This window comes from Solea senegalensis, linkage group LG3 (genome assembly GCF_019176455.1).
Source record: "Solea senegalensis isolate Sse05_10M linkage group LG3, IFAPA_SoseM_1, whole genome shotgun sequence".
Lineage (NCBI taxonomy): Eukaryota > Metazoa > Chordata > Actinopteri > Pleuronectiformes > Soleidae > Solea > Solea senegalensis.
The window spans coordinates 19,859,902-19,887,276 of record NC_058023.1 but is presented as its reverse complement, the minus strand read 5'-3'; the positions used below and the strand labels follow the sequence as shown (position 1 = coordinate 19,887,276).

Sequence of the window (27,375 nt, the reverse complement as noted above, 5' to 3'; positions counted from 1 at the left end):
ATAATAAAAAATAATTAATAAAATATTCAAATCAGTATCAGATGGGATTTATTTTGGGCCCTGCCCCTACAGCTTTACATCCTCCTCTGCACTGATGGGTGGTGTTACAAGATTAAGGGGCACCATCAATAAAATGTGGTGATATTGTGATACGACTGCACTGCGTGAAGAGATGAGCCAGAGGAAAGTCATGAGGACATTTCTAGACACCAGCCTCATCTTCCTCATGTTGTATTGTTGCTTCTCCTCTGCCGTGTCCTCTTCTCTTTATTCCTCCTCTTGTCAGTTAAAGGAAAAGTTTAATTTAAATGGGATGCACAAAAATGGAGATGTGATTCTTGGTGGACTGTTTACAGTCAACTTCATTTCCACCTATGCTGACCTGTCTTTTACCTCAGAGCCTCAAAAGCCTGACTGCTATGGGTGAGTCAGTGAGGGAAACAGTGCAGAGCTGATGAAACCCAAGTCTATAAGTAGACTGTATATTACATATATACTGTCGTATATATGTAATATACATATATACGTATATATGATTAATGTAAAATAAAATAATTACAGTGTGTTATATGCCATTTAAGTCATGTTTCGTTTGCCGTTACATTTTGTATTGTTACTATTTAATTTATCGTAAACACTTGTGTTATGTTGTTAGTTTTGATATTATAGGATTCAGACAGGCTCAGACCATGGCCTTTGCTATTGATGAGATCAACAGAAACTCCAACCTGCTGCCTAATGTGACTCTGGGATACAGTCTGTATGATAACTGCCTTCAACTAGGAATTGGATTTCGTGCAGCACTGACCTTAGTCAGTGGTCAAGAAGAGCAAGTTACATTGGAGGAGAATTGTGTAGGAACTCCTCCAGTCCTAGGGGTTGTGGGTGATTATTCCTCCACAGGTACTATTGCCATATCCACAGTCTTAGGTTTGTACAGAGTGCCTCTGGTAAGTTTTGTGTTCACCTCAAAAATTGTTTAAAGGTTTATGAAATTGTCATGAGTGATTAACCTTGAAAAAAAGTAAGTAAAAAGTTCTTCTAATATTTCTTGTTGTTTTGCAGGTCAGTTATTTTTCCACATGTTCCTGCCTGAGTGACCGTCAAAAGTTTCCATCTTTCTTTAGGACGATCCCGAGTGATGATTTTCAGGTGAAAATTAATCTGCTGAATAAATATAGAAAATACATCCTTTATAATAACACTGAATATACTACTATCAATAATATCCGATATGTTGTGTATCACCAGTCATGTTACGTGTTTCAGTGACAGAGTTGTGTGGTGTCAGATATACAACACTTGAAGACAGGGATTAAACATGAGTCTTTGATTAACCTGTTTAACAGGATTTCTAGTGAAAGATGATTCCAGCCTATGCACTAATCCCTCTGCTCTGTGTCCACATAGGTTAATGCTATGATTCAGATTCTAAAACACTTTGGTTGGACTTGGGCAGGTCTGCTCATCAGTGATGATGATTATGGAGTCCACGCTGCCCGATCCTTTCACTCTGATCTGGGTCCAGCTGGTGGAGGTTGTCTGGCTTACACAGAGATTTTGCCCTGGGGGGACAACCCTGCCGAACTAACGAGAATAGTGGATTTGATGAGGAAATCTACAGCTCGAGTGGTGATTGTGTTTGCACATAAGAGTCATATGATCCAACTAATGGAAGAGGTATTTGTCTTGAATACTCTGCTGTCTTGATGTCTCTTAGTAAAAGTGATTTATGTTCTGTCGAGACAAAAGTAAGCAACACAAACACTCAGCTATTATAAGGTAATTTGCATACAACTCAGAGTCAGATCAGAAAGGATATAAAAGGGAAACTTTAAGATGTGTTATTTGAACACCCTCTATGTTTCCTGAAACCATTCTTCTTTAACTTTTATCTGTTATCTATTCTATAAGAAAATATTATAATGTCATATTTGGAAAACCCACTAATCTCTCTTGAACCTTATGAGATGAACATAACATAGGAACATTCAAACAATCCTTAATATTTTCATGCTTCGTTGAAACTTTTACTGCCAACATGGAGTTTTGTTCTGAATGAGTAAATGGACATCCTTCTCTCTGTAAAGAGGAAGGGCCCTTGAGACGGCTGCATTAGTAGTTACAGTTCTAACTGGAATTTGTGTCCTGACATCTTTGTGTGTTGTAAAGAAATGTTTTAGTTCAGAAATCTTTAAACTTGCTGTGTAGATGTGTGCTGTCACTGTAGAAAACCTGTAGTCTAGATTTAGTCTGAAATTCCCTTTTTTCTCTTTTCTGCCAGGCCTTATGTAATAAATTAAAATAATAATGAGAGTTCGAATGGTGCAACATTATTGGTACTTTATTAAACATGGTGCTCTCTTGAAAAAGAATGATGCAGGGTTTTTACCCTGATTTAACATCTTCAGAGTCATTGTGATGGTTAAAAGTCTTGTTGCAGGGAGATTGGGAGCAATCTCCACTCCTCCTACCGTCTGTTCGTGGAAAACCAGCCATGCAAGATCAGGGCTGCTGAACCAGAGTCCTCAGAATCAGGAGGTCTCACGAGAAACAAACAAAGAAATAGTTTCACGGCACTAGACACACTCACACACACCCTCCAGCCAGGTATCAGCTATAAGATCAATGCAGTGATAGTGTTATTTTAGACGTTCATCAAGACAGAGTCTGCCAAAAATAAGCAGAGAACCGTTGTCGTAGGAAGTAAGAAAGAGGAAACGACTCTCTGACCGAGCGAGCAGGGTGAGAATTGAAAAACACAGAAGCATGAAAATCCAGCATGGACATGGCTCCTGTTTTTGCTGGCTCCGTTGAAAACAAATGCACATGGCCAGGAGAGGGGGGATTGGTGGAAATTAACCTCATGGAAGAGGTAGGAGTTGAAGTACAAATTCATATGACTAAGCATAGACTTAATGTCTATCAGACTGTATTATCACTATTTTTATTTTTATTGTCGGTCAATTGGTAAAGCTGTTATTAGGAGATTGTTAGAATTAGAACTGCTTATTAAGATAAATTAAAAATCTCCTGTAATAATGTAAAACATTAGCTGTCTAAATTAGATCATACTTGTTCTTACTCATACTTTGCATGAAGGTATTAATTCGTAGTGTATACTTGTTATAATGTAATGCACAGGTCGTGAGGCAAAATGTGACAGGCCTGCAGTGGATGGCCAGTGAAGCCTGGACATCAGCTGCTGTGCTCCAGACTCCTCATTTCATGCCGTACCTGGGTGGAACACTGGGCATCGCCATCCGTCGAGGAGAAATACCAGAACTCAGTGACTTCCTGTTAGAAATACGTCCTGATCTACATCACAACAACACAGATGGTAACAGCATGGTGAGAGCTTCCCTCTGATTTGATATTTGACGGACTAATATGTTGGAATTATTTAAAAAAAAGAACTACATTGCAGGTGAATCAGTTTTGGGAACACACATTTCAGTGTAGATTTGCACCACCTCCAGCAGGTTGGGTGGAGGCTGGAGGAGAATTATGCACTGGACAGGAAGTTATAGAGAATGTGGAGACTGAGTTCTCGGATGTTTCAGACCTCAGGCCAGAGTATAATGTGTATAAGGCTGTGTACGCTCTGGCGTATGCTCTTAATGACATGCTGCAGTGTGAGCCAGGGAGAGGACCTTTCAGCAACAACACCTGTGCTCATTTACAAAGACTGGAGCCATGGCAGGTGAGATATGACAGTAAAATTGTATGTGAGAGTAGCTCCACCCACGACAGTCACCTGACTGGGCAAAAGAAAAACGATCAGCGTAAATTTCCGATGGCAGTCGAGGCAAACAGCCACACTGTATTCTCATACAAAGCTTGACTTTACCAGCACTTTACCAGGACTTTACCATTCCAAACCATACCGTACTGTACCAGACTAAACCATACCATGGTGGAGACGCAGCAATATATAATTAAATTTAGTGTATAGAATACATTTTTAAATATTAGACACTGCTGTGATTACTGTGGTCATACGTTATCCTTAACACAATAGTAAACGTTTTCATTTTCATTTTTCTTTTTGTCCCCAATCTGGATTTTCATAGATTATGTATTACTTGGAAAAAGTTAACTTCACCACAACATTTGGTGATGAAGTGTCATTTGATGAGAATGGTGATGCCTTACCAATATATGACATCATGAACTGGGTGTGGCTCCCTGATGGAAGAACTAAAGTTCAGAGAGTAGGTGAGGTTAAGAGGTCACCCTTCAAAGATGAAGAACTTGCACTGGATGAAGACAAAATCTTCTGGAACTTTGAATCCAAACAGGTTATTTATTACTTTTTCACACTACCTTACTCATTATAGATTACTCAATCGAATATAGATTTTTCTCCACACAGCCTCCTCAGTCAGTGTGCAGTGAGAGCTGTCCTCCAGGTACCCGCATGGCCAGAAAGAAAGGAGAACCTGAGTGTTGTTTTGACTGTGTCCTTTGTTCTGAGGGAAAGATCAGCAATACAACTGGTGAGTGTAAAGTTTTAAAAACCACAGTTCAGAGCTGTTGTTTAAACATGTATCTCATCACTTTCCCTCTTTTCTCAGACTCCATGGAGTGCACCAGTTGTCCAGAAGATTTCTGGTCCAGCCCCCAGCGTGACCACTGTGTTCCTAAGAAAACAGAGTTCCTCTCCTACCATGAGCCTCTGGGTATCTTCTTGACAACTACCTCACTGTTCGGCACATTTATCTGTGTTGTTGTTCTGGGCATCTTCATCCATCATCACAGCACACCTATAGTTCGTGCCAACAATTCAGAACTCAGTTTTCTTCTCTTGGTGTCACTCAAACTGTGTTTCTTGTGTTCATTGCTCTTCATTGGACGACCCAGATCATGGACTTGCCAACTAAGACATGCAGCATTTGGCATCAGCTTTGTGCTTTGTGTTTCATGTATCCTGGTGAAAACCATGGTGGTTCTGGCTGTGTTCAGGGCCTCCAAACCAGGAGGTAAGTCCAGTCTGAAGTGGTTTGGAGCTGTGCAGCAGAGAGGGACAGTTCTGGTTCTGACTTCTGTTCAAGCAGCAATCTGCACTGTCTGGCTTGTCTCTGCTTCACCAGTGCCTCATAAAAACACCCAGTATCACAATGACAAGATAGTTTATGAGTGTGCAGTTGGGTCCACAGTTGGTTTTGCAGTTTTACTTGGTTATATTGGTTTACTGGCTGTCCTCAGTTGTTTGTTAGCTTTTCTAGCAAGGAATCTTCCAGACAGTTTCAATGAGGCCAGACATATCACTTTCAGCATGTTGATCTTCTGTGCAGTGTGGGTGGCCTTTGTCCCTGCTTACATCAGCTCACCAGGCAAATATGCAGATGCAGTGGAGGTATTTGCCATCCTGGCCTCCAGTTTTGGCCTCTTGGTGGCACTGTTTGGACCCAAATGTTATGTAATCCTGTTGAGACCAGAGAGAAACACAAAGAAAGCCATCATGGGTCGAGACATTAAGTCATAAAAAAAGCAAAAGACAGGATTAATTCATTTTATTTTTACAATTAATAAATTAATAAGACAGGCATATAATAATATATTAATGGTAATATTTATATAATGCTTTAAGGGAGAAGGCTGAATACATAACATAGTATTGGACGTAATGAATAAGAAAGATAATTTGTCAACACAACCATATAGTGGCCTACTCAGACTTAAAATGTACTTATGTCCATGACCAAATACAAACTGGATTCCAAATGTTACAAATCATTTTGTGAGTTTCCTTAAACTTTTCCCTGTGTGTATGTGATAGTGATACAGATAGATGGACTGAGGACTATATTCCATGGTTTGAGTCCTGATACAGGGTTTTGTATCAATGCTTTAATAAAATCATTTTAATCATTCATTCATTCTGCCTTCATTCATTCTGGCATGCACAACATCTCTGTTTTTGGTGTAACAGTGTTACAGCACCATCTACAGGGCTGATGTATGTATATAGTGTTTGGAGTTGTTTAGAGCATGGATTAGGACATTTCCTGATCTTTTTAAAAGAAAAATATTGTTTGATTTCCCAGGTGGATGATTCTATTTAGTGTATAACAGAGTGTATTACAGAGTGCTAGATTAATTTCTAGGGATGGCCGATATTGGCTTTTATTCGATATGCCGATATTGTCCAGTGCTTAAGTTTACCAAGTGCTTAAGTTTACCAAGTGCTTAAGCCTCAATACCGGCTTTCACAAGCTCAAGTAAAACGGGCAGAGCGAGAACACGTCTGATGCACGTCTTGAGTTTGTTCAGGATAAATATGTTCTAAGTTCTTAGCTAAATGTGGTATGTTTGTGCAGTCAAGGTGCAGTTAATCAGACTCTGGGTATTCACTGTTTGTCGCATCTTGAGCAATGCCGTGACTTTCAAACTAAAAGGCACTTCTTGTTCAATTGAATTACCTTTACTCATTATTGCATACCTTAAAACAGCGCACATACTATCTACCAAACATTTGCTTGCATGCTTTCACAAAATCTGGGCATTACTTTATCAGGTTTTCATTATCGGCAGAAGAGCCGATACCGATATGAATAAATATTAAAATAATAGGCTAATATCCGATATTATCGTTGGGCAGATATTGTCGGAGAGCCTATACTGGTTACCAACATATCTATCGTGAAGCACATAGCAAAATATAATACATAATACAGCTAAATATCTGGCTTTAGTAGTTGGCTTTTTCTTTTTATTTTATTGTGTGATTTGTTTTCCTTATAATGGATCATAACTACTCATTGCTATTTGTTGTGTGTTCTACAGCCGAAGCTGTTCCCAGACTAAAATTGCTATAATTGCAAGCTGCTTCATGACATCAAACTAGGTCGTTTGGAATTGTTGTGAATGAGAGACCCCTACTGGCAGATATGACAAACTTTGTGTTGAAAAACTGTACAATGAATAGATTAATTAATCAGTCTCAGATGGGATATAACTTAGGCCCTGCCCTTACAGGTTCTTCCTCTGCACTGATGGGTGGTGTGCAAATATGAACAACACTGCAAATACATAAAATTTGGTGATATTGTGATGAGACTGCACTTAGACAAGGACGAACCAGAGCAAAGTCATGAGGTTATTTTTAGACACCAGTCTCCTCTGTTTAATGTTGTTCTCCTGCTTTTCCTCTGCTGTGTCTTCTTTTTATTATCCATCTTCGTGTCAGTTACAGGGACAGTTTAATTTAAATGGGATGCACAAAACTGGAGATGTGATTCTAGGTGGACTTTTTAGACTTCACTTCTATCCTATTTATGCTGATGTACCTTTTACCTCAGAGCCACCACAGCCTACCTGCTATGGGTAAGCTGCCTGAATATTGTGGAATATATGTGGAATAATAGCATCACATCTGACCTGTATGAAGCATTTACATATTATTTGGTGTTGATCTTTAGCTCATTATTTGCAGAGTGTGGAGTGTCTGAAGTTATAGAACTTGTGTAGTTCTGTACAGTTACTGTATAATGTATTTTTACCCTTATGTTATGTTGTTAGTTTTGATGTTATAGGATTCAGACAGGCTCAGACCATGGCCTTTGCTATCGATGAGATCAACAGAAACTCCAACCTGCTGCCAAATGTGACTCTGGGATACAGTCTGTATGATAACTGTGTTCAAGTAGGGGTTGGAATAAGTGTAGCACTGTCCTTACTTGGTGGTCAAGAAGAGCAAGTTACATTAGAGGAGAGATGTGTAGGAACTCCCCCACTCCTAGGAATTGTGGGTGATTCTTACTCCACGGGTACTATTGCCATATCCTCAGTCTTAGGTTTGTACAGAGTGCCTCTGGTAAGTTTTTATCATTATTGTGATTTAATTTCATATTCAATTAAGGTCTGAAAATTGGGTATTTAACTAATTCAAAATACAAACATCTGCAAACTATGTTTTTGATACATGGTCTTGTTTTGCAGGTGAGTTATTTTGCCACATGTTCCTGCCTGAGTGATCGACAAAATTTTCCATCTTTCTTTAGGACTATCCCAAGTGATATTTTTCAGGTGAGAATCTATTTACAACATCAAAATACATAAAATAAATTGTGTGTGTAAATACTTGTATATAACCCTAACCCTGATGAGAGCTGGCAACATTTTCTATATAATGGATGAAGAGAGTCATGAATGAATATACAACACTTAAATATGGTGATAAAACACAGGATGTTGATGAACCTGTAAGGCAGGATTTCTAGTGAAAGATAATTTCAGCCTGTGCACTAATCCCTATGTTCTGTATCCACATAGGTGAATGCTATGATTCAAATTCTAAAACACTTTGGTTGGACTTGGGCAGGTCTGCTCATCAGTGATGATGCATATGGAGTCAATGCTGCTCGATCATTTCACTCTGATCTGGGTCCAACTGCTGGAGGTTGTCTGGCTTACACAGAGATTTTGCCTCGTTATGATCCCATTGAAATTAGGAGAATAGTGGATGTGATAAGGAAATCTACAGCTCGGGTGGTGATTGTGTTTTCACCTGAGAATCGCATGGTTAGCCTCATGAAAGAGGTAGGTGTTGATATATAATTTGATTGACATATAACAATACTGCAAAATCATATTATTTTGTGTCAAATAAATGTAAGTAATCATGTTACACCTCAGATTTGTTTAAGGTTCTGCTCAGAGCATTTTCTGCTCACTAACAAAATTACATCCCTCTGCTCATGTTACTCTTTGACAGACTTGCAGAAAATGCTGTGTTTCCTTTGTCAACTCAAATGCAGAGTTGCAGTTCCTGCTTCTTAATAGTTTTGGTAATTTTGGACAACTGGTCCTGGCCCAAGAGTCGTCACCAATACTCGGTGCTATATCAGTCCAAAAAATATTGATTCAGGCTTTACACAAACCTGAATGTGTGTGTGTGCGTGTGTGAGTGCGTGTGTTTTTGTGTTTGCTGGTAATAAAAAAAAAAAAGGGACGGAAATCTAACAAATAATTGCATCAGTTAGCAAAAGTCATTCCAATTGTTACCACAAGGTGGCACCATAAGACCGCACATGCAAAGAACTGTGAATCAACAGTTGGCCAATACTTACAAGGAACTACCAAATTACAGAAACTTACAATAACAATAATGACTAAGTGAATCCAGGGACATCAGTTTTAATCACAGCATAATAATGATGAAAACACTACTACTAATAATAGCCTAAGAACTGGATCTGGATCCTGCAGCTCGGGAGTCACCTGCAAGATGAGGACACAGAGCGAGAGAGTACAGGGAGGAAAAGCGCAAACTTGGGGAGAGAAAAAAAATAAGGTCAAGTAATGAAGTCATATTCATACCCTGAGTGTGAGGGAGTTATAAAGTGAGCACTCTGTGTACCACACCTATAGCAGCACAACTAAGAGATGGTTCAGGTTTCACTGAGCCAGATCTAACCATAAGCTTTATCAAAAAGGAGGGTTTTGAGTCTAACTTTAAAAACAGAGCGAGTGTCCACCTCCTGAACTGACACAGAGCTGGTTCCACAGGAGAGGAGCCTGCTGCCTGCATTTTGGGACTGAAGTCATGTGTTAGGATGATAAGGTATATCTAGTTCTTTGAGGTATGCTGGGGTCTGATTATTAAGTACTTTGTATGTGGAGGAGGAGGATTTTAAATTAAATTCTAAACTGTACGGGGAGCCAGTGTAGAAAAGCTAACACTGGAGTGATATGATCTATCTTTTCCTGTCATAACTCTGTTGCAATATTTTGAATTAACTGAAGGATTTAACAAACGAGTTGCAACATCCTGATAATAAGAAGTTACAGTAATTTGATCTAAATGTAGCAAAAAAATTATTTCGACATCCTTTTAAGACAAAATGTTTTTAATTTTCATAATGTTCCACTGGTGGAAGAAGGCTGCTCTGTAAATTAGCTTTGTGTGTGAATCAAATGATTTTTCCTGGTCCAAAATAACTCCAAGGTATCTCAAAGTGGAACTGGAAGCCATGGTGATGTCATCTAATGTGACAATGTGGTCAGAAGGTTTTTCTCCAAGGGGTTTAGGGCCGAGTATAATGACCTCAGTTTTACAAGTAGAAAGCGACAGGTTGACTTGAGCTGTGGAGGTACAAAGGTCCGGCATTTTGTCTGCAGTCAGGTCCTTCTCTTTTTAATCCATATGCTTGTGTATGACATTAACTGTAGAAACTAGATTACACTTCCACATATGCAATATGCATACAGTTGGTGAAACAGAATGTGACAGGCCTGCAGTGGATCGCCAGTGAAGGCTGGTCATCAGCTGCTGTGCTCCAGACTCCCCACATCATGCCATACCTGGCTGGAACACTGGGGATCGCCATTCGCCGAGGAGAAATACCAGGACTGAGAGACTTCCTGTTACAAATAAGTCCTGACCTACATCACAACAACACTGAAAGAAATAGCCTGGTGAGAATTAAATGTTTCAATCTGATATGAGACTACCAACAATGAAAATGTGTAATTATTTCAAAAACCCAAATTTGGCCATTCTCTTCATCCAGGTGAATGAGTTTTGGGAACACACATTTCAGTGTAGATTTGCACCACCTCCTGCAGGTTGGGTGGAAGCTGGAAGAGAAGTATGCACTGGACAGGAAGCTGAAGAGAATGTGGAGAATGAATTGGTGGATGTTTCAAACCTCAGGCCAGAGTATAATGTGTATAAGGCTGTGTACGCTCTGGCGTATGCTCTTGATGACATGCTGCAGTGTGAGCCAGGGAGAGGACCTTTCAGCAACAACACCTGTGCTCATTTACAAAGAATGGAGCCATGGCAGGTGTGATATCAGTTTACACTGAATTCACTTAATCCTTTGTATTTGAGCGTGAAGTGTAAATAAATGCAGGCCATGCAGGCATGATATCAGTTCATGCCCAACTCTTGATTTCATGTTCATGAATAAACTCAACTGAAATAAACCTTTTCATTATGTAGTAATTTTCAATTTTCCTTTCTTCCCTAATCTGGAATTTCATAGATTATGCATTATTTGGAGAAAGTCAACTTCACCACATCATTTGGTGATGAAGTGTCATTTGATGAAAATGGTGATCCTTTACCAATATATGACATCATGAACTGGGTGTGGCTCCCTGATGGAAGAACAATAGTTCAGAGTGTGGGTGAGTTTAAGAGGTCAGCCTTAAAAGGTGAAGAAGTCACACTGAATGAAGACAAAATCTTCTGGAACTTTGAATCCAAACAGGTTATTTCTTACTTTTTTTTGAATAACATCCATTTTCCTTGCTCATTATAGATTAGATCAACAGATACTAATATTTCTTCACACAGCCTCCTCGGTCAGTGTGCAGTGAGAGCTGTCCTCCAGGTACCCGCATGGCCAGAAAGAAGGGGGAACCTGAGTGTTGTTTTGACTGTGTCCCTTGTTCTGAGGGAAAGATCAGCAATACAACTAGTGAGTGTAAAGTTTTAAACACCACAGTTCAGAGATGTTGTATCATGTAACATGTGATGAGATACATGTAACATTTATCTCATCACTTCTCGTCTTTTCTCAGACTCCATGGAGTGCACCAGTTGTCCAGAAGATTTCTGGTCCAGCCCCCAGCGTGACCATTGTGTTCCTAAGAAAACAGAGTTCCTCTCCTACCATGAGCCTCTGGGTATCTTCTTGACAACCACCTCACTGTTGGGCACATTTATCTGTGTTGTTGTTCTGGGCATCTTCATCCATCATCACAGCACACCTATAGTTCGTGCCAACAATTCAGAACTCAGTTTTCTTCTACTGGTGTCACTCAAACTGTGTTTCTTGTGTTCATTGCTCTTCATTGGACGACCCAGATCATGGACTTGCCAACTAAGACATGCAGCATTTGGCATCAGCTTTGTGCTTTGTGTCTCATGTATCCTGGTGAAAACCATGGTGGTTCTGGCTGTGTTCAGGGCCTCCAAACCAGGAGGGGAGTCCAGTCTGAAGTGGTTTGGTGCTGTGCAGCAGAGAGGAACAGTTCTTGTTCTAACTTCTGTTCAAGCAGCAATCTGCACTGTCTGGCTTGTCTCTGCTTCACCAGTGCCTCATAAAAACACCCAGTATCACAGTGACAAGATAGTTTATGAGTGTATAGTTGGTTCCACAGTTGGTTTTGCAGTTTTACTTGGTTATATTGGTTTACTGGCCGTCCTCAGTTGTTTGTTAGCTTTTCTAGCAAGGAATCTTCCAGACAGTTTCAATGAGGCCAAACTCATCACCTTCAGCATGCTGATCTTCTGTGCAGTGTGGGTGGCCTTTGTCCCTGCTTACATCAGCTCACCAGGCAAATATGCAGATGCAGTGGAGGTATTTGCCATCCTGGCCTCCAGTTTTGGCCTCTTGGTGGCCCTGTTTGGACCCAAATGTTATATAATCCTGTTGAGACCAGAGAGAAACACAAAGAAAGCCATCATGGGTCGAGGCACATGAAAACCAGTGACGTGCAGTGAAATTCATGACTGGTGAGGCACTGACTCCCCTGAAATCGGATGTACAAATATATGAACCTTAATTGAAACATTTAGTTGTTTTAAAAGCTTTTAATTATGCTTTAATTAATTCCATACTGTTCAACAATACAATTACAAAACAAACAAAAGAATATTTAATATAAGGTCAAATTCCATTTTTTAAAATGTAAACGTATATGTTGTCTATGTGTCTATCCTTCTCCAATAATATCTCTATCACGCTGTTGTAAAAGCAGACCTCTGCGTAGAAGAAGAGCAATGCTGGGACATGCCCATATTAACCATTTTGCCTATGGGGCTCAGCACTGCCCCCTATCAGTGTGGCACGGTACTTTCAGCCTCACCCTGTGCATTTTCACTGCGCATTTATGACCACTCAGAAAGACTAAATAGGTCAGACACATTCCTTAAATATATTAGACGGACTGTGGAACGTCAGCATGTGCAGTACATGTGTAATCAAACATGTATCTTGGCGATATAAAGAGAGACAGCAATGGGCATGCACCAACTGCCTACATCAGTCAGAAGAATTGAGGAATTGAGGCTGAGCTCATTGCTGCCTCACCTCGCCCTTCTCCCATGTATTGGAACAAGAAATGTGTAAATTCAGTGATTTTGACCATAGAAATGCTGAAATCATGCAGAAAACTAATTTATAGAACAGTCAAGTGGACAAATTAATTTACTCTTATCACTGTTAGTATTTTACTTGTCATGATTGGCACTCACCTGCCTCCCCTGACTACACGTCACTGATGAAAACTGTACCCAAGAGTTAATTTAAAGAATTATTTAAATTTCTGCCAATTACCCCTCCTGAATTTTTCCTATTCGACCTTAAATAAAATGTTATATGTTTTTGTGTTTTAATTTTTCAAACCTTCAAACAATCAGCAAAAGCTTACGGAGCTCTGTGCACCTGGACATGACAAGGTATAAAAAAAGAAAAGGAGGCAGTAGAGTGGCTAAACCTACATGATGGACAGATAGCGTCGATTTGTTTACTCAGGTGTCCAGGAATGATAATATTATTAATTAGTATTTCGTGCTTACTTTATACCTATTTCATGGCCATGAAATAAGTATAACGTGTGCATGGTATACTTATTTCTTGGCCACAAAGTAGTATTTCGTGCACACGTTATAGCTATTTCGTGGGCACAATTTATTTTATTTTTTTATCATGTCATGTCCGGGGCTCCGTAAAAGATACAGAATGAACTAGTGGTTTGTGAGACTGGCAGTCGGAAAAGCAAAGAAAAGGGACAAAAATATTGATATGCATTACTTTTGTCTACTAAAATATGAAAATGTCAGATACAGAAACATGTGGTCAGCTATTTCCTCACTCTTAACATCAGTGATAAGTGCAATTTTTTCTTAAATAATTTCTTTAGCAATGCATTTTCCATGTCCATCTTCATTCAACGGTGAAAACACACGCAGTTTCTTTAAGTAGCAGTAACAGTAATGAGCCTCTGCAGTATGCAGCCATGTGTTTTCTCTGCGACACACAGCTGAAAAACAACAAAAGCAACTCTAACAAGGAATCAGTTCACAGCAATCAAATAACCCAAATTCAAATACAAAATGTATGTTTTTTAGACCACCAATACTGTGATTTGAAGCTGCATGACCAGGAAATGATACAGTGAGTGTTGTAAGATTTTTTTCCCTTGACCTCAGCAGCTTTCTCCTCAAGGAGGGAAGAGGCCCCTTCTGTCTTTCTGTAGCTTTTCAACAAAGTTGAAGTCATTAAGGGGAAAAACATGATACCCTACCCCAGTCAGCAAATCAGACGGATGTCTTGCTAAATAATTATCATGGCATTATCATTAATATGTGATATTTTAGTCTAATATATTTGCTTTGATATAGTGTACCTACTGTTACACTTGTTTATCAATCTATCTTCTCTCATCACAGCTTGACAGAAATGAAGGGTCCATGTAAAATGTATGATCACAAAAAAAGGATCATCATAATAAGCACAACACAGGGGTGACACAATGTTTGTGTTATCTCCATAGAATCAAAGACGGTCTTTTAGCCCTTCAGGTTTTGACTGAACTACAGCAATACCCTACTTTGCCACTCTGAAAAGAAGCTCACTTTTTTCCTCACAGTTAACATTTATACATATTTTATAGGAAAAAGTAAAGCATTTAAAGAAGTCTTGTTTTCTGTATTATTTCCACACATATATTTACACACTTGGTGTTCACACTATTTATATCTCAGCAAATTCTTTTAGCTAAATGTAAAGTTCTGATGCAGACTCCCAGTCGTCTGGCTTCTGTAAATGATTGCGCTCCATTCCAAAGTCAAAATACTCCAAGGTTTGGATCCCCGCGCGGAGCTGTCCGTAGATTTGCTTCAGGAAAGGCATCCAATTCGACCAGTGCAATTTCAAAATCCCCAGTCTCTGGAGCCAAATCTATGTTTAATAGAATACAATGTTACATACATGACAAATACAAGAAAGTATCTCTATCAACATTATAATACCTGTGTGGTAAGTTATAGAGCTCAATGAAGGTCGAATTCTGTGACTAGTCCACAGTCTCAAACACTCATTCAAGTCCTTCTGAATGACATCACCAAAGCTGTTTCTCAGAAGGCATTGATGCTCATGACTCCAGAACTGAGTCCTAATGAGATTTATTTAGAAGCCATTATGTATGCATGCATATTTACTATATGGAGTGTATCATTTGGGATTGAAAAGAAAGTAATTAGCACATTTTTTATATATCCCAATATTTGTATTAGGTTTTTTTCCAGACAATTTAGACAAAGCAGTAGTAGCATGGCATCTGCTTGGTGAAATGAAACCTATCAAGAAGGAAAATAAAACCCTAACAATAACCCTCATACTCTCCCAATGCCTACCCGCCAACTTCCAAATGAGGTTACGGTCAAGGATACAACTGAATAGTGGTTAGTGTAAGTACAACATGACATAAACATACATTTATACAGAGTACACTACATTCATTGACTCCAGTGGTTAACTCTGCCTAAGGGGTGGACTCAGCATCGTCAGGGGGGTTTTTAAGCTTGTTGCTAACCAAGGCTATCAGAGGGTCCCAGGTTTTCCTTAACGTCTCTAGTTGTAGACAACGTAAAACGTCCTGTATCCATCTATTGTGAGTTTGGGGGGGCTGTTCCATGCCATGACACGCTTTGCAGTGTTAGGCAAGTTTTTAGTTGGTGGTAGACCAAACAAAATTCTGTCAGCACATTTTAATTATTCAAAACAACTTCTTACTTTGTTTTATCGTGACATTATGTCTCATAATGTGGGACAGCAACTTGTTGATACCGTTGGATAATCAGATTAGGAAAATAAAACATCTATAGTTCATCTATGTATAGTAGTTGCAAACCGTTTTGTTGTGTTTAAAACATTTACAGTGTATTTCTGAGTGAGAGGTACCACGAGAAAAGTCCAGCAAAAGTTAGCAATAAATTGCTGTTGTTTTGATTTTATTATGCGTTTTATGTGGTGCATGAAAAAAAATAATTATGTGCAGTGGAATACTTACTACTTCATACTTAATTATTCACATAGAAAATACAATTAATTTGAAAGCAGAAGGCCTTTGCAGCCTAGAATAATAAACTTTCAATCAATTCATTTTGCATACAATAATACATATAGTGTGGATTACAATGAAGTCAACAAGATATCAGCTTAGTATGAACTGCATGTACTGAAGCTGGAATGAGAGTAGATTGAGTTCATAGAGAGAGCTAGAGGAGACTAGATTGAGATTTATCTTATTGCTCAGGAGAAAAAGGTGAGAGACATAAACATTGTTTCAACTTTTATTAATTTATTTCGGTATTTGTAAAAGTGTTTCACACGTTGTAATACTGATTTGCACTTCCAGGTCCCCGTACATCACTATTTTTCTTGAAAATCTGTGCCATACACTCTTCAAGCATTTTCTCGCTTTCCAAATATGTGTTAAACAATCTGGTTAAAAAGTCCACCGCTCTCTCTTTGTTACTAATCAATCATAACTACACATTGTCATTTGCTGTGTTCTGCTGCTGAAGCTTTTTCTATACAATTACCATAATGCTTCATGACATCAAACTAGGTATTTTGGTATTGCCGGTGATTGAGTGCCCCCCACTGCCAGTAATGACAAAATTTGTTTTTAAAAGAAGTTTAAATAAATAGATTAATTAATCAGTCTCAGATAAGATATGATTTAGGCCCTGCCCTTACAGCTTCTTCGTTTGCCCTGATTGGGTGGTGTGCAAAAATGAACAACACTGAAAATACATTAAAGGTGGTGATATTGTGATGAGCCTGAATTTAGACAGGAAAGAACCAGAGCAAAGTCATGGGGTCATTTTTAGATACCACTAACCTCTCTTTAATTTTGTTATCCTACTACTTTTGCTCTGCAGTGTCCTCTTATTCATCCTCTTGTCAGTTACAGGGACAGTTTAACCTAAATGGCATGCACAAAACTGGAGATGTGATTCTTGGTGGACTTTTCAGACTTCACTTCTATCCTGTTTATGCTGATGCGTCTTTTACCTCAGAGCCACAACAGCCTACCTGCTATGGGTAAGCTGCTTGAATATTGTTATTCATGTGAGATAATAACATTACGTATATATATATATATATATACATATATATATATATATATATATACATATACACACATATACATATATATATATATATATATATATATATATATATATATATATATATATATACATAGATACATACACACACATATATACATATATATATACACACATATACATATATATGTATATATATATATATATATATATATATGCATATACACACACATATACATATATGTGTATATATATATATATATATATATATATACACACATATACACATACATGCATTGAATTGTTGGTGTTGATGCTGACCTCATTATTTGCATTATTTGCGGGATATGTGTAGTTTTCTACAGGTACGGTATGATGCATTTTAAATTGTAAACATTTGTATATTTGTGTCAGCTTTAATATGTTAGGATTCAGACAGGCTCAGACCATGGCCTTTACTATTGATGAGATCAACAGAAACTCAAACCTGCTGCCTAATGTCACTCTGGGATACAGTATGTATGATAACTGCCTCCAAGTAGGGGTTGGAATTGGTGCAGCACTGACCTTAATCAGTGGTCAAGAGGAGAAAGTTAAATTAGAGGACAGATGTGTAGGAACTCCTCCACTCCTAGGAATTGTGGGTGATTCTTACTCAACAGGTAGTATTGCCGTATCCGCAGTCTTAGGTTTGTACAGAGTGCCTCTGGTAAGTTTTTATGTCTTTCAACATCATTTCTGTGAAATAATTTCATATTTAATGAAGGTGTGACCATTGAGTAATTAACGTTTAACATTCAGAATTTTTCCTTTTTGATACATGGTCTTGTTTTGCAGGTGAGTTATTTTGCCACATGTTCCTGCCTGAGTGATCGACAAAAGTTTCCATCTTTCTTTAGGACGATCCCGAGTGATTCTTTTCAGGTGAAAAACTATGTGCAAGAATGTTTGTGTACAGTATATATTAAAATGAATAATGTATATCTTTTACAGGTCTTTGATGAACCTGTTTAGCAGTGAAAGATGATTCCAGCCTGTGCACTAATCCCTCTGCTATGTGTCCACATAGGTGAATGCTATGATTCAGATTCTAAAACACTTTGGTTGGACTTGGACAGGTCTGCTCATCAATGATGATGATTATGGACTCAATGCTGCTCGGTCATTTCACTCTGATCTGGGTCCAACTGCTGGAGGTTGTCTGGCTTACACAGAGATTTTGCCTCGTTATGATCCCATTGAAACTAGGAGAATAGTGGATGTGATAAGGAAATCTACAGCTCAGGTGGTGATTGTGTTTGCATACGAGAGTCACATGATTAACCTCATGAAAGAGGTAGGTGGTAACTGTGCTCTTTCTAAAACAGAATGTTGTTTTTGTAAAATCATACATAGTCATACACGTTTCAAATTAATGTAAGTGATGATGTTACACCTCACGGTTTTGCTCATAATATTTTAGAGTTAACTGCTCACTAGGACAAATGTGCTTTCTTTGTCGACCCAAATGCAGAGTTGCAACTCTTGCTTCCTTTTTCTGGATTGTGTAATAGGAATGGCTGGCCTATTGGTTGGGAACTCAGAGTCGTGACCAATGCTTGGTGAAAAATCAGTCCAAAACTTAATTATTCGTGTTTAACTCTGACAAAATGAAAATATTATGTAGAATGAAGCATCACTTTAGGAACCAACATTTAGATACAACATTTTTACCACATTTCCTGGATTTAATCTCACGGTTTCGAAATTACCCAGAATGTAAACTGAGCTTTTGAGGTGAGAAGAAAAATGTGGGATATTAAAATGTATTTAAGCAGTTGAATGAATTGCAAAGCATACTATACTGATATCAGTTTTAATCACAGCATAATAATCATGTCAATACTACTGATGCCTATAAATTGGAACCATCAGCCAAGGAGTCACAGGTACCAGACTGAGGAAAGAGAGAAAAAAAGAAAAAGAAAGTAGGGGAGAAAAATAACAAGATGTAAAAATGTATATACATATCAAGAGAGTGAGGGAGTTAGAAAGTGAATGCTCGGTGCACCACACCTATAGCAGCATGACTAAGAGATGGTTCAGGTTTCAGACTCTGGGAACCACAAGTAAGCCTGCATTTAAGCAGACCTAAGTAATCTGTTAGGATGATATGGTAAAACTAGTTCCTTCAGGTATGAAGGGGCCTGAACACATGTTAACATGATGTGTTGGAGGCCTGCGTTGTTTTTGCTGCACAGGGGGAACTTGTTTTCACTCCCAAACCATGTGCCTGTGGGGCTTGTCAGATGTCCTTCCAGGACTCTGTGTCCTCTCACTGGGTCCACGACCCCTGTTTTCCCCGGAACACAGTCTTAATGAGGTAGCACTTTTGGTCCACTCAAACAACTTCCTCCGTTATCAAGGCCTACCTCTCCTTCCTCGAGACCTTGTACCAGCCTGTGTTGCAGCAAGCTGATGGCTTTGTCTGTCTCTGGCTGGGTGGTCCCTGAACTCCTTCAGCTGATATACCAAACAGGCCTTCTCTATCTTATACCTGATGCTCACATATTTCAGTGGAAGCTGGAGCACATTCTTACTGAAGAGACCTGTATCGAGGCAGCAGTGAGGAAGGCCTAATCACTTCCTGACGTAGGTGTTGGCAATGCCATCTAGCGCTTGAGGAGCCTTGCTGTGGGGGTGTCTGCAGGATACCCGTCACCCAGTTGGTAACCTCAGGCATCTAACCACTTGGTCTCGCTCCACTGAGGATGATCTCAAAAGCAGCCACAAAGTATGTGTTGGGGAAATCAAGCAGCGTATTGCAATGCCAACCTCCCCCATATGCTCTGCTCCCTTTTTGCTCACTGGATCTGCTCCAACAACATGGCTCAGTGTTCCATAAACCCCAGGAAGCCTGAAAGCCTGTTCGGACTGGGTGCTGTGGCTGACCTTGCTTTCCTGAGTACCTGGGGGGGTGACGAAAGGGATATTAGGTGGTGCAGGGCGTGGTACGTAACCTGGCGGACCAAGTGGTGTGTCTTGAGCTTTGGTGTATTGGTTCTTTTCATATTGTTCCAGGTCTTCCTTGGAGATGGCTAGCTTCCCACTTCGTTTTTCATCAAGTAGCTGTCAGGCATACCTAAATGGGTCCTTGAATTAGTTCCTCCTTTTATTTCTCATTTCTCTTAAATAGCTGGTGTTGTGTAGGAGGTCCTCTATGAGCCTTCTCCTCCATCTTTTCGGGGTCGGTTCTGTGGCTTGCTTGGCTGATACAGGGTCTTCAGCTGGTGCCACCTTTCACTGATGTTTCACCCCCTAGACAGTTAATCTCCTAGTGGGGTGTCTGTCTTACTCTTCTTATGTTTACGATTGATTTATTTTATTTAGTTGGTTGGGCAGCAGATGCTCTTGATGTAGGTGACTGCTGAAATATAGCAGAGCTGTAACTAAGACTGCAACTCTGCCTACTGGTTTGACATATTTCTAGATAAAAGACCAGCTCCAAATAAAGTGCAGTGAGAGACGCTGTCTCTCCTCTTGCCCGGATGTTTTCACACGGGATAGAGGTCTAAAGAATGCTGACTTACTACTTACTAACTGCTTTAGCCAAAGATTTAGATTTCATGGTGCGGAGCCGTGTTTCCAATTCACCAAGCCTCACCTCCATCATGGCTAAGAAGCTACACTTATTACAAGTAGTATTGAGGCAGAGAAGTAACTTAACATGTGGCATACAACACAGTTTGTCCAGTGGATTGTGTGCAACAGTAGTTAAATAATTGTTACCGCACCATGTCAGCATGTACACCTTGTGGTTGGTGTGCCTGGATTGAACATTTTGGATGCATTGCTTTTAAAGAAAATCTGACTGCAGACAAACCATGGTTGACCTCTGAATCTCCATGATGAAAGTTAGTCTTCATTATTAAAGCTAGCATGAGCAATAGTCATTTGCAACGTCTGGGAATCAAGAGTAGAATTAGGGTTTGATATTGTCTAATAAAGACCAACTTCCATTTGAGCTGTAGAGGTACAGAAGTCTGCCATTTTGTCTTTTTTAAGCCATATGCTTGTGTATGACCTTATGTGTAGAAACTACCTCCTGCCCCCTTGACCCTATCTCTTTTCACCTTTTTCAGTCAGTTGCTTCTGATCTTCTTCCTTTCCTCACCCATCTTGTTAACACATCTGTATTATCTGGTTGCTTTCCTGACTCTTTTAAAGAGGTCAGAGTGACACCCCTCTTTAAAAAACCCACCCTCGACCTGTCTTAAGTAAATAACTATAGACTAGGGCTGGGCAATATACCGGTAGTAAGAGTTATACTGTTATATTTTTGAAAGCAATATGTAGTTGAGACAATATCGCCATGCTGGTATGTATTATGGTAGGTATTATTTTTATATAGCCTTGTGAACGCTATTTAATAAGGCCGACTGCTTCTCTCTGAGCCTACAAGCCTAGTTGTTTGGAATGGTAAACACACTGCTTGGACCCAAATGCACAAGACAGGAGGCACGATGAAAGATTCAAGAGTATTTATTGTCTTCTCTTGAAGGACAAAACAAGGCAACATTAAAATCACTTCTTCACTGAAGGAGAAACTAAACTAGACTATACTTAAATGGAAACAAAATCACTTCTTTTCAGAAGGAGAAACTAAACTAGACTATACTTGAATGAAAACAACATGACTTCATTTCAGAAGTAGAAACTAAACTTGACGTGGCTTGGCTTTTGAGCTTACAAGAAGGTGAGACAGGCTCAGACGTGTTTTCTTGGACGCATAAATGACGCACTGGAAAATGACAAGAGAACTGGGGACACTATATAGGGGAGAGGGAATCAAGGGCAGGTGCAAGTGATTACTAAAGGATCACCAGGTGAAGTGCATGAGGGAATTAGGAGAGTTGTGTCAAAACAACTGAAGAAACAATGCGACAGGAAAACATGACATGACTTTAACTTCAACCAAAATCATTTTCTGGTAAGATTAAAAAAAAAAAACAACAACATATCTTTATTAAATGTTTCACCTTAAACATACAAATCACAAAAACACTTAAAAGTCCCCATTCAAACCCCTTCGAACAGGCAGCATATAACATTTACTTCTATCTCCACGGCACATCAAATGATCACATCACTTCACATCACATCATACACACACATAAAGTACCTTGATATTCCCTGCACTTATAACAAAGGTCAGGAATATTAGGTTCATATGTTTTCAAATTTACAGGGGTAATTTATAATCTTAATATCCACTTAATGTTAACGGTCTGTGATTGGGCCTTTAAGCATATTGTGCCCCATTCCTCCAGTGATATTTCCTCATTAAAGTCTTGAATCCAGTCTTCCTCACTCTTCTCAGTGCTATCTTTATTGTTATATACCAAAATGTTGTATATTTGAGCAATCTGCCCCTTGCTGAAACAATTCTGCATGGAGAATGATTCTAGTGTGGACAATGGAGGTAGCTGAGAAATATGTTTGTGACGAGCTAGAATAACTTACAATAAAAGTTGCAAATAATTAAAGAAGTGTTTGTTTGGGAGGTCGAACTTCATTTTGAGATCATCAAACAACATCAAAGTATTGTCTTATATACATGTATATATATATACATGTATATATATATATATATATATATATATATACATGTATATATATATATATATATATATATATATATATACATACAAGTCCAAAAGCTTAGTTATACCCTTATATAACCAACTTTTAAATCCCAATTAATTCATGGCTGGGGTGAAAAGTTCAATGCCTCAGATCGGAGAAGAACAAGACAACACAGACAAGTCATCTAAATGATAGCGTTTTTCAAAAAGAGATTGGTTGTTTTTTAAGGGAGGCAGAATACAAATATCTATTAAGAGACAAATCACCCGATGATTACAATTCAATTTATAACCAGGGCAAATCTGTTCCTTCAGCAAACCAAAACATAATGGCCCTCAACTGGGCAGCCCAATAATACCAATAATAGGAAATCGTAAAATCCGCCTCCTCTCTCTTTCATTTAGAAACATAATTGAAGATTTCTCTTTATTCACCTTAAACCCAGAAAAGCCACCAAACCTCAATCCATCTCATATTTTTGAATCGGAGTTCATGAGTGAAGTCGGTCTGTGAGAGCCACATTCAGTCGGTGGCTTGCCCAGTTTGAGAATGAGTGTAATTAAAGTGTTTTGCAGTGACGGGGGGAGGTGGCCTCACACAAAGGCTTCTACATATATTTCTAGTAAAGGAGTCACTTGTTTGTCTATAAATAATTTATATATATCTATTGGCAGCCCATTAGGCCCTGCAGCTTTTCCATTTTGCATGTTACAAATGGCATTACTGATATCTGTAGCATCCAATTGTTTATCCAACCAAAGCTTTTTCTCTTCTGAAATAGTAGGGATTTCTAACCCATCTACGAAAATATTTTGATCTAGAGAAATATTCCGATTGGTAAAGAGACTTATAAAATGTAACAAAAGTTTGATTAATTTCCAATAGGTCTGTTGTAATAGCACCCTTTTCATTCCTAATTGCATGTATAGCTCTTTCTGTATCAGAGGAGGATCACAGGGATCCTCACCAAAGTTTTCAACCTCTCACTAATCCAAGCGGTTGTCCCAACCTGCCTCAAAACCGCAACCATCATCCCCAAAAAATCTGGCAACAGCGACCCCAGGAACTACAGGCCCATTGCTCTGACAGCAGTGGTGAAGAAATGAGAGAGGCTGGTCCTGCAGCACATCAAGACCTGTCTCCCAACTGCTTTTGACCCCCACCACTTCACCTACAGGAGAAACCGCTCCACTGAGTATGGTACATTGCCATCACCCTGCATACCATGCTGAGCCACCTGAAACATGCTGGAAACTATGTAAGAGCACTCTTCATAGACTACAGCTCAGCATTCAACACAATACCACTGGACATTCTGACCGAGAAGCTGCTGGACCTGCACCTCCCACCTTCCACTTGTGTCTGGATTAAAGACTTTCTCTCAAACAGACCACAGTGTGTTAAGATTGGCCCCCACCTATCCTCTCCTCTCCTCTGAGGAGAGCCCAATCCTGTATGCCCTGTACACCCATGACTGTGTCCCACGCCATCCAACAAACATGATCATCAAGTTTGTGGACGACACCACAGTGTTGGGGTTCATAGCTGGGGGAGACGAGACCACCTACAGGGAGGAGGTCCAACATCTGTCCGTGTGGTGTCAGGCCAACAACCTACTCCTGAACACCACCAAAACCAAATAAATCATCTTCAACTTCAGTAAGAACCAGACTGGAGCAGAAACTGCTGGTGTCATTCTACCGAACCACAATTGAGAGTGTGCTCACTTATTGCATCACAGTGCGGTTCCCTGGGAGCAGTGCTGCAGACAGGAAGGCTCTAGTAGGGCTCTCACGAGCCCTACTATAGACCTGTCTCTCTTCTTCCATTTCTTTACAAAACTCAAAATCAACTCTCTTCCTACCTTCACAGCAACAACAATCTTGATCCTCATCTGTCTGCTTTTAAGGCAGGTCACTCGACAGAAATTGCACTTCTTGCTGTCACTGAGCAACTTCACACTGCCAGGCTGCTCTCTCTCCTCTGTGCTCATCCTCTTGGACCTTTCTAAACCTTACTTGTTCCCTTCAGGAACTAGGTGTCTCAGGCTCTGCACTTGCCCTACTCTGATCCTATCTTCAAAACCGAACATACAACCAAACTCTCCGAGTAACCTGGAGAGGATCTGTGTCGGAACCTTGTCCTCTAACTACTAGTGTCCCTCAGGGTTCTGTCCTTCTCTCTGTACACCAACTCTCTTGGTTCTGTTATTCACACTCTTCTGTTTTTACTATCACAGTTACACGGAAAACGCCCAACTCATTCTCTCTTTTCCCCGGTCCGAAACACACATGGCAGAACGGATCTCTGCTTGTCCGACTGGCATTTCTCAATGGATGTCTGACTATCACTTGAAACTCAGTCTCGACAAGACTGAGTTTATTTTTCTTACAGGAAAGGGCTCTCCCACCACAGACCTGACCATCACCCTAGACAACTCTGTGGTAGCTCCGTCTCATACCGCAAGGAACCTGGGTGTGACACTTGATGACCATTTCTCACTCAACACCAACATTGCTACAACAGCTCGATCTTGCAGATACATGTTGCACAACATCAGAAGGATACAACCTCTTCTAACCCAGAAGGGAGCACAGGTTCTGTTCCAGGATCTTGTCATCTCACGCTAGGAATACTGCACTCCCTCACTGAGAGGATCGCAGAAGCATTCGCCAAACTCAGGACTGTTCGCTGTCCTGGATCCCAAATGGTTGAACAAGCTCCACATCAACATCTGGACAGCAGAAAGCCTCCACATCTTTCGCTGCTGACTAAAAACCCATCTCTTTCGACTCTACCTCGACTAAGACGATGACGAAGACACAAAAATAAAAATAAAAAAACACTTACATCACACTTATGACTAGCACTTAATAGTTTGGCTTACTTGAAGCGACTCAGCGTCTGCTAAATGACATGTAATGTAATGTAAAAAAAATAAATTACACTATATTGGTAGTGTACACAATTATGTACTTCTTATGCAATTCACAGATAGTGAAACAGAATGTGACAGGCCTGCAGTGGATTGCCAGTGAAGCCTGGTCATCAGCTGCTGTGCTCCAGACTCCCCATCTCATGCCGTACCTGGCTGGAACACTGGGGATCGCCATTCGTCGAGGAGAAATACCAGGGCTCAGGGACTTCCTGTTACAAATACGTCCTGACCTACATCACAACAACACCGATGGGAATAGCATGGTGAGAATGAAATGTATCAATCTGATATGGAACTTCCAGTAAAAAAATTGTCATTATTTCAAAAACACAAATTTATTTCAGGTGAATGAATTTTGGGAACACACATTTCAGTGTAGATTTGCACCACCTCCTGCAGGTTGGGTGGAAGCTGGAGGAGGATTATGCACTGGACAGGAAGCTGAAGAGAATGTGGAGAATGAATTGGTGGATGTTTCAAACCTCAGGCCAGAGTATAATGTGTATAAGGCTGTGTACGCTCTGGCGTATGCTCTTGATGACATGCTGCAGTGTGAGCCAGGGACAGGACCTTTCAGCAACAACACCTGTGCTCATTTGCAAAGAATGGAGCCATGGCAGGTGAGATATCAGTTTACACTGAATTCACTTAATCATTTGTATTTGAGTGTGAACTGCAAATAAATTGAATAAATCCTAATTTTCAGTTTTCCTTTTTGTCCCTAATCTGGATTTTCTTAGATGATGTTTTACTTGGAAAAAGTCAACTTCACCACATCTTTTGGTGATCAAGTGTCATTTGATGAAAATGGTGATGCCTTACCTGTGTATGACATCATGAACTGGGTGTGGCTCCCTGATGGAAGAACTAAAGTTCAGAGAGTGGGTGAGTTTAAGAGGTCAGCCTTCAAATCAGAAGAACTTACACTGGATGATGACAAAATCTTCTGGAGCATTGAATCCAAACAGGTTATTTCTTACTTTTTCTACCCACTCTTTACCTTAGTCATTACAGATTAGTCTCACAGATCCTGATTTTTCTCCACACAGCCTCCTCGGTCAGTGTGCAGTGAGAGCTGTCCTCCAGGTACCCGCATGGCCAGAAAGAAGGGGGAACCTGAATGTTGTTTTGACCACAGTTCAGAGATGTTGTATAAACATGTACAGTATGTCATGATATTTTCTCTTTTCTCAGACTCCATGGAGTGCACCAGTTGTCCAGAAGATTTCTGGTCCAGCCCCCAGCGTGACCACTGTGTTCCTAAGAAAACAGAGTTCCTCTCCTACCATGAGCCTCTGGGTATCTGCTTGACAACTATCTCACTTTTGGGCACATTTATCTGTGTTGTTGTTCTGGGCATCTTCATTCATCATCAAAGCACACCTATAGTTCGTGCCAACAATTCAGAACTCAGTTTTCTTCTTTTGGTGTCACTCAAATTGTGTTTCTTGTGTTCATTGCTCTTCATTGGACGACCCAGATCATGGACTTGCCAACTAAGACACGCAGCATTTGGCATCAGTTTTGTCCTTTGTGTCTCATGTATCCTGGTGAAAACTCTGGTGGTTCTGGCTGTGTTCAGGGCCTCCAAACCAGGTGGTGAGTCCAGTCTAAAGTGGTTTGGTGCTGCGCAGCAGAGAGGGACAGTTCTGGTTCTGACTTCTGTTCAAGCAGCAATCTGTACTGTCTGGCTTGTCTCTGCTTCACCAGTTCC

At 39.8% G+C, this 27,375-nt stretch overlaps 2 protein-coding genes across 2 annotated transcripts; both read left to right on the top strand.

Moving 5' to 3' along the window:
• The first annotated feature begins 176 nt into the window (after positions 1-176).
• LOC122766601 (extracellular calcium-sensing receptor-like) lies at positions 177-12,551 on the top strand. Its single transcript, XM_044021592.1, has 9 exons — positions 177-423; positions 656-950; positions 1,066-1,152; positions 1,411-1,680; positions 3,145-3,351; positions 3,428-3,703; positions 4,074-4,301; positions 11,309-11,432; positions 11,536-12,551. The coding sequence occupies exons 1-9, from the start codon at positions 191-193 to the stop codon at positions 12,438-12,440; spliced, it is 2,625 nt and encodes an 874-aa protein (XP_043877527.1). The 5' UTR covers positions 177-190; the 3' UTR covers positions 12,441-12,551.
• LOC122766604 (vomeronasal type-2 receptor 1-like) lies at positions 7,753-10,577 on the top strand. Its single transcript, XM_044021595.1, has 3 exons — positions 7,753-8,031; positions 8,278-8,544; positions 10,216-10,577. Exons 1-3 carry the CDS (start codon positions 7,915-7,917, stop codon positions 10,450-10,452), a joined length of 621 nt encoding a protein of 206 aa, XP_043877530.1. The 5' UTR covers positions 7,753-7,914; the 3' UTR covers positions 10,453-10,577.
• Positions 12,552-27,375: the final 14,824 nt, after the last annotated feature.

What these genes read in the sequence shown, in the direction of transcription:
- LOC122766601 (XM_044021592.1), top strand. Translation starts at nt 191, where the DNA reads ATGAGGACATTTCTAGACACCAGCCTCATCTTCCTCATGTTGTATTGT. An exon ending in GTTTGTACAGAGTGCCTCTG is followed by an intron (nt 951 to 1,065) that starts GTAAGTTTTGTG and finishes GTTGTTTTGCAG; the next exon opens with GTCAGTTATTTTTCCACATG. An exon ending in AAAGATCAGCAATACAACTA is followed by an intron (nt 11,433 to 11,535) that starts GTGAGTGTAAAG and finishes GTCTTTTCTCAG; the next exon opens with ACTCCATGGAGTGCACCAGT.
- LOC122766604 (XM_044021595.1), top strand. Translation starts at nt 7,915, where the DNA reads ATGTTTTTGATACATGGTCTTGTTTTGCAGGTGAGTTATTTTGCCACA. An exon ending in TCCCAAGTGATATTTTTCAG is followed by an intron (nt 8,032 to 8,277) that starts GTGAGAATCTAT and finishes GTATCCACATAG; the next exon opens with GTGAATGCTATGATTCAAAT. An exon ending in TGGTTAGCCTCATGAAAGAG is followed by an intron (nt 8,545 to 10,215) that starts GTAGGTGTTGAT and finishes ATATGCATACAG; the next exon opens with TTGGTGAAACAGAATGTGAC.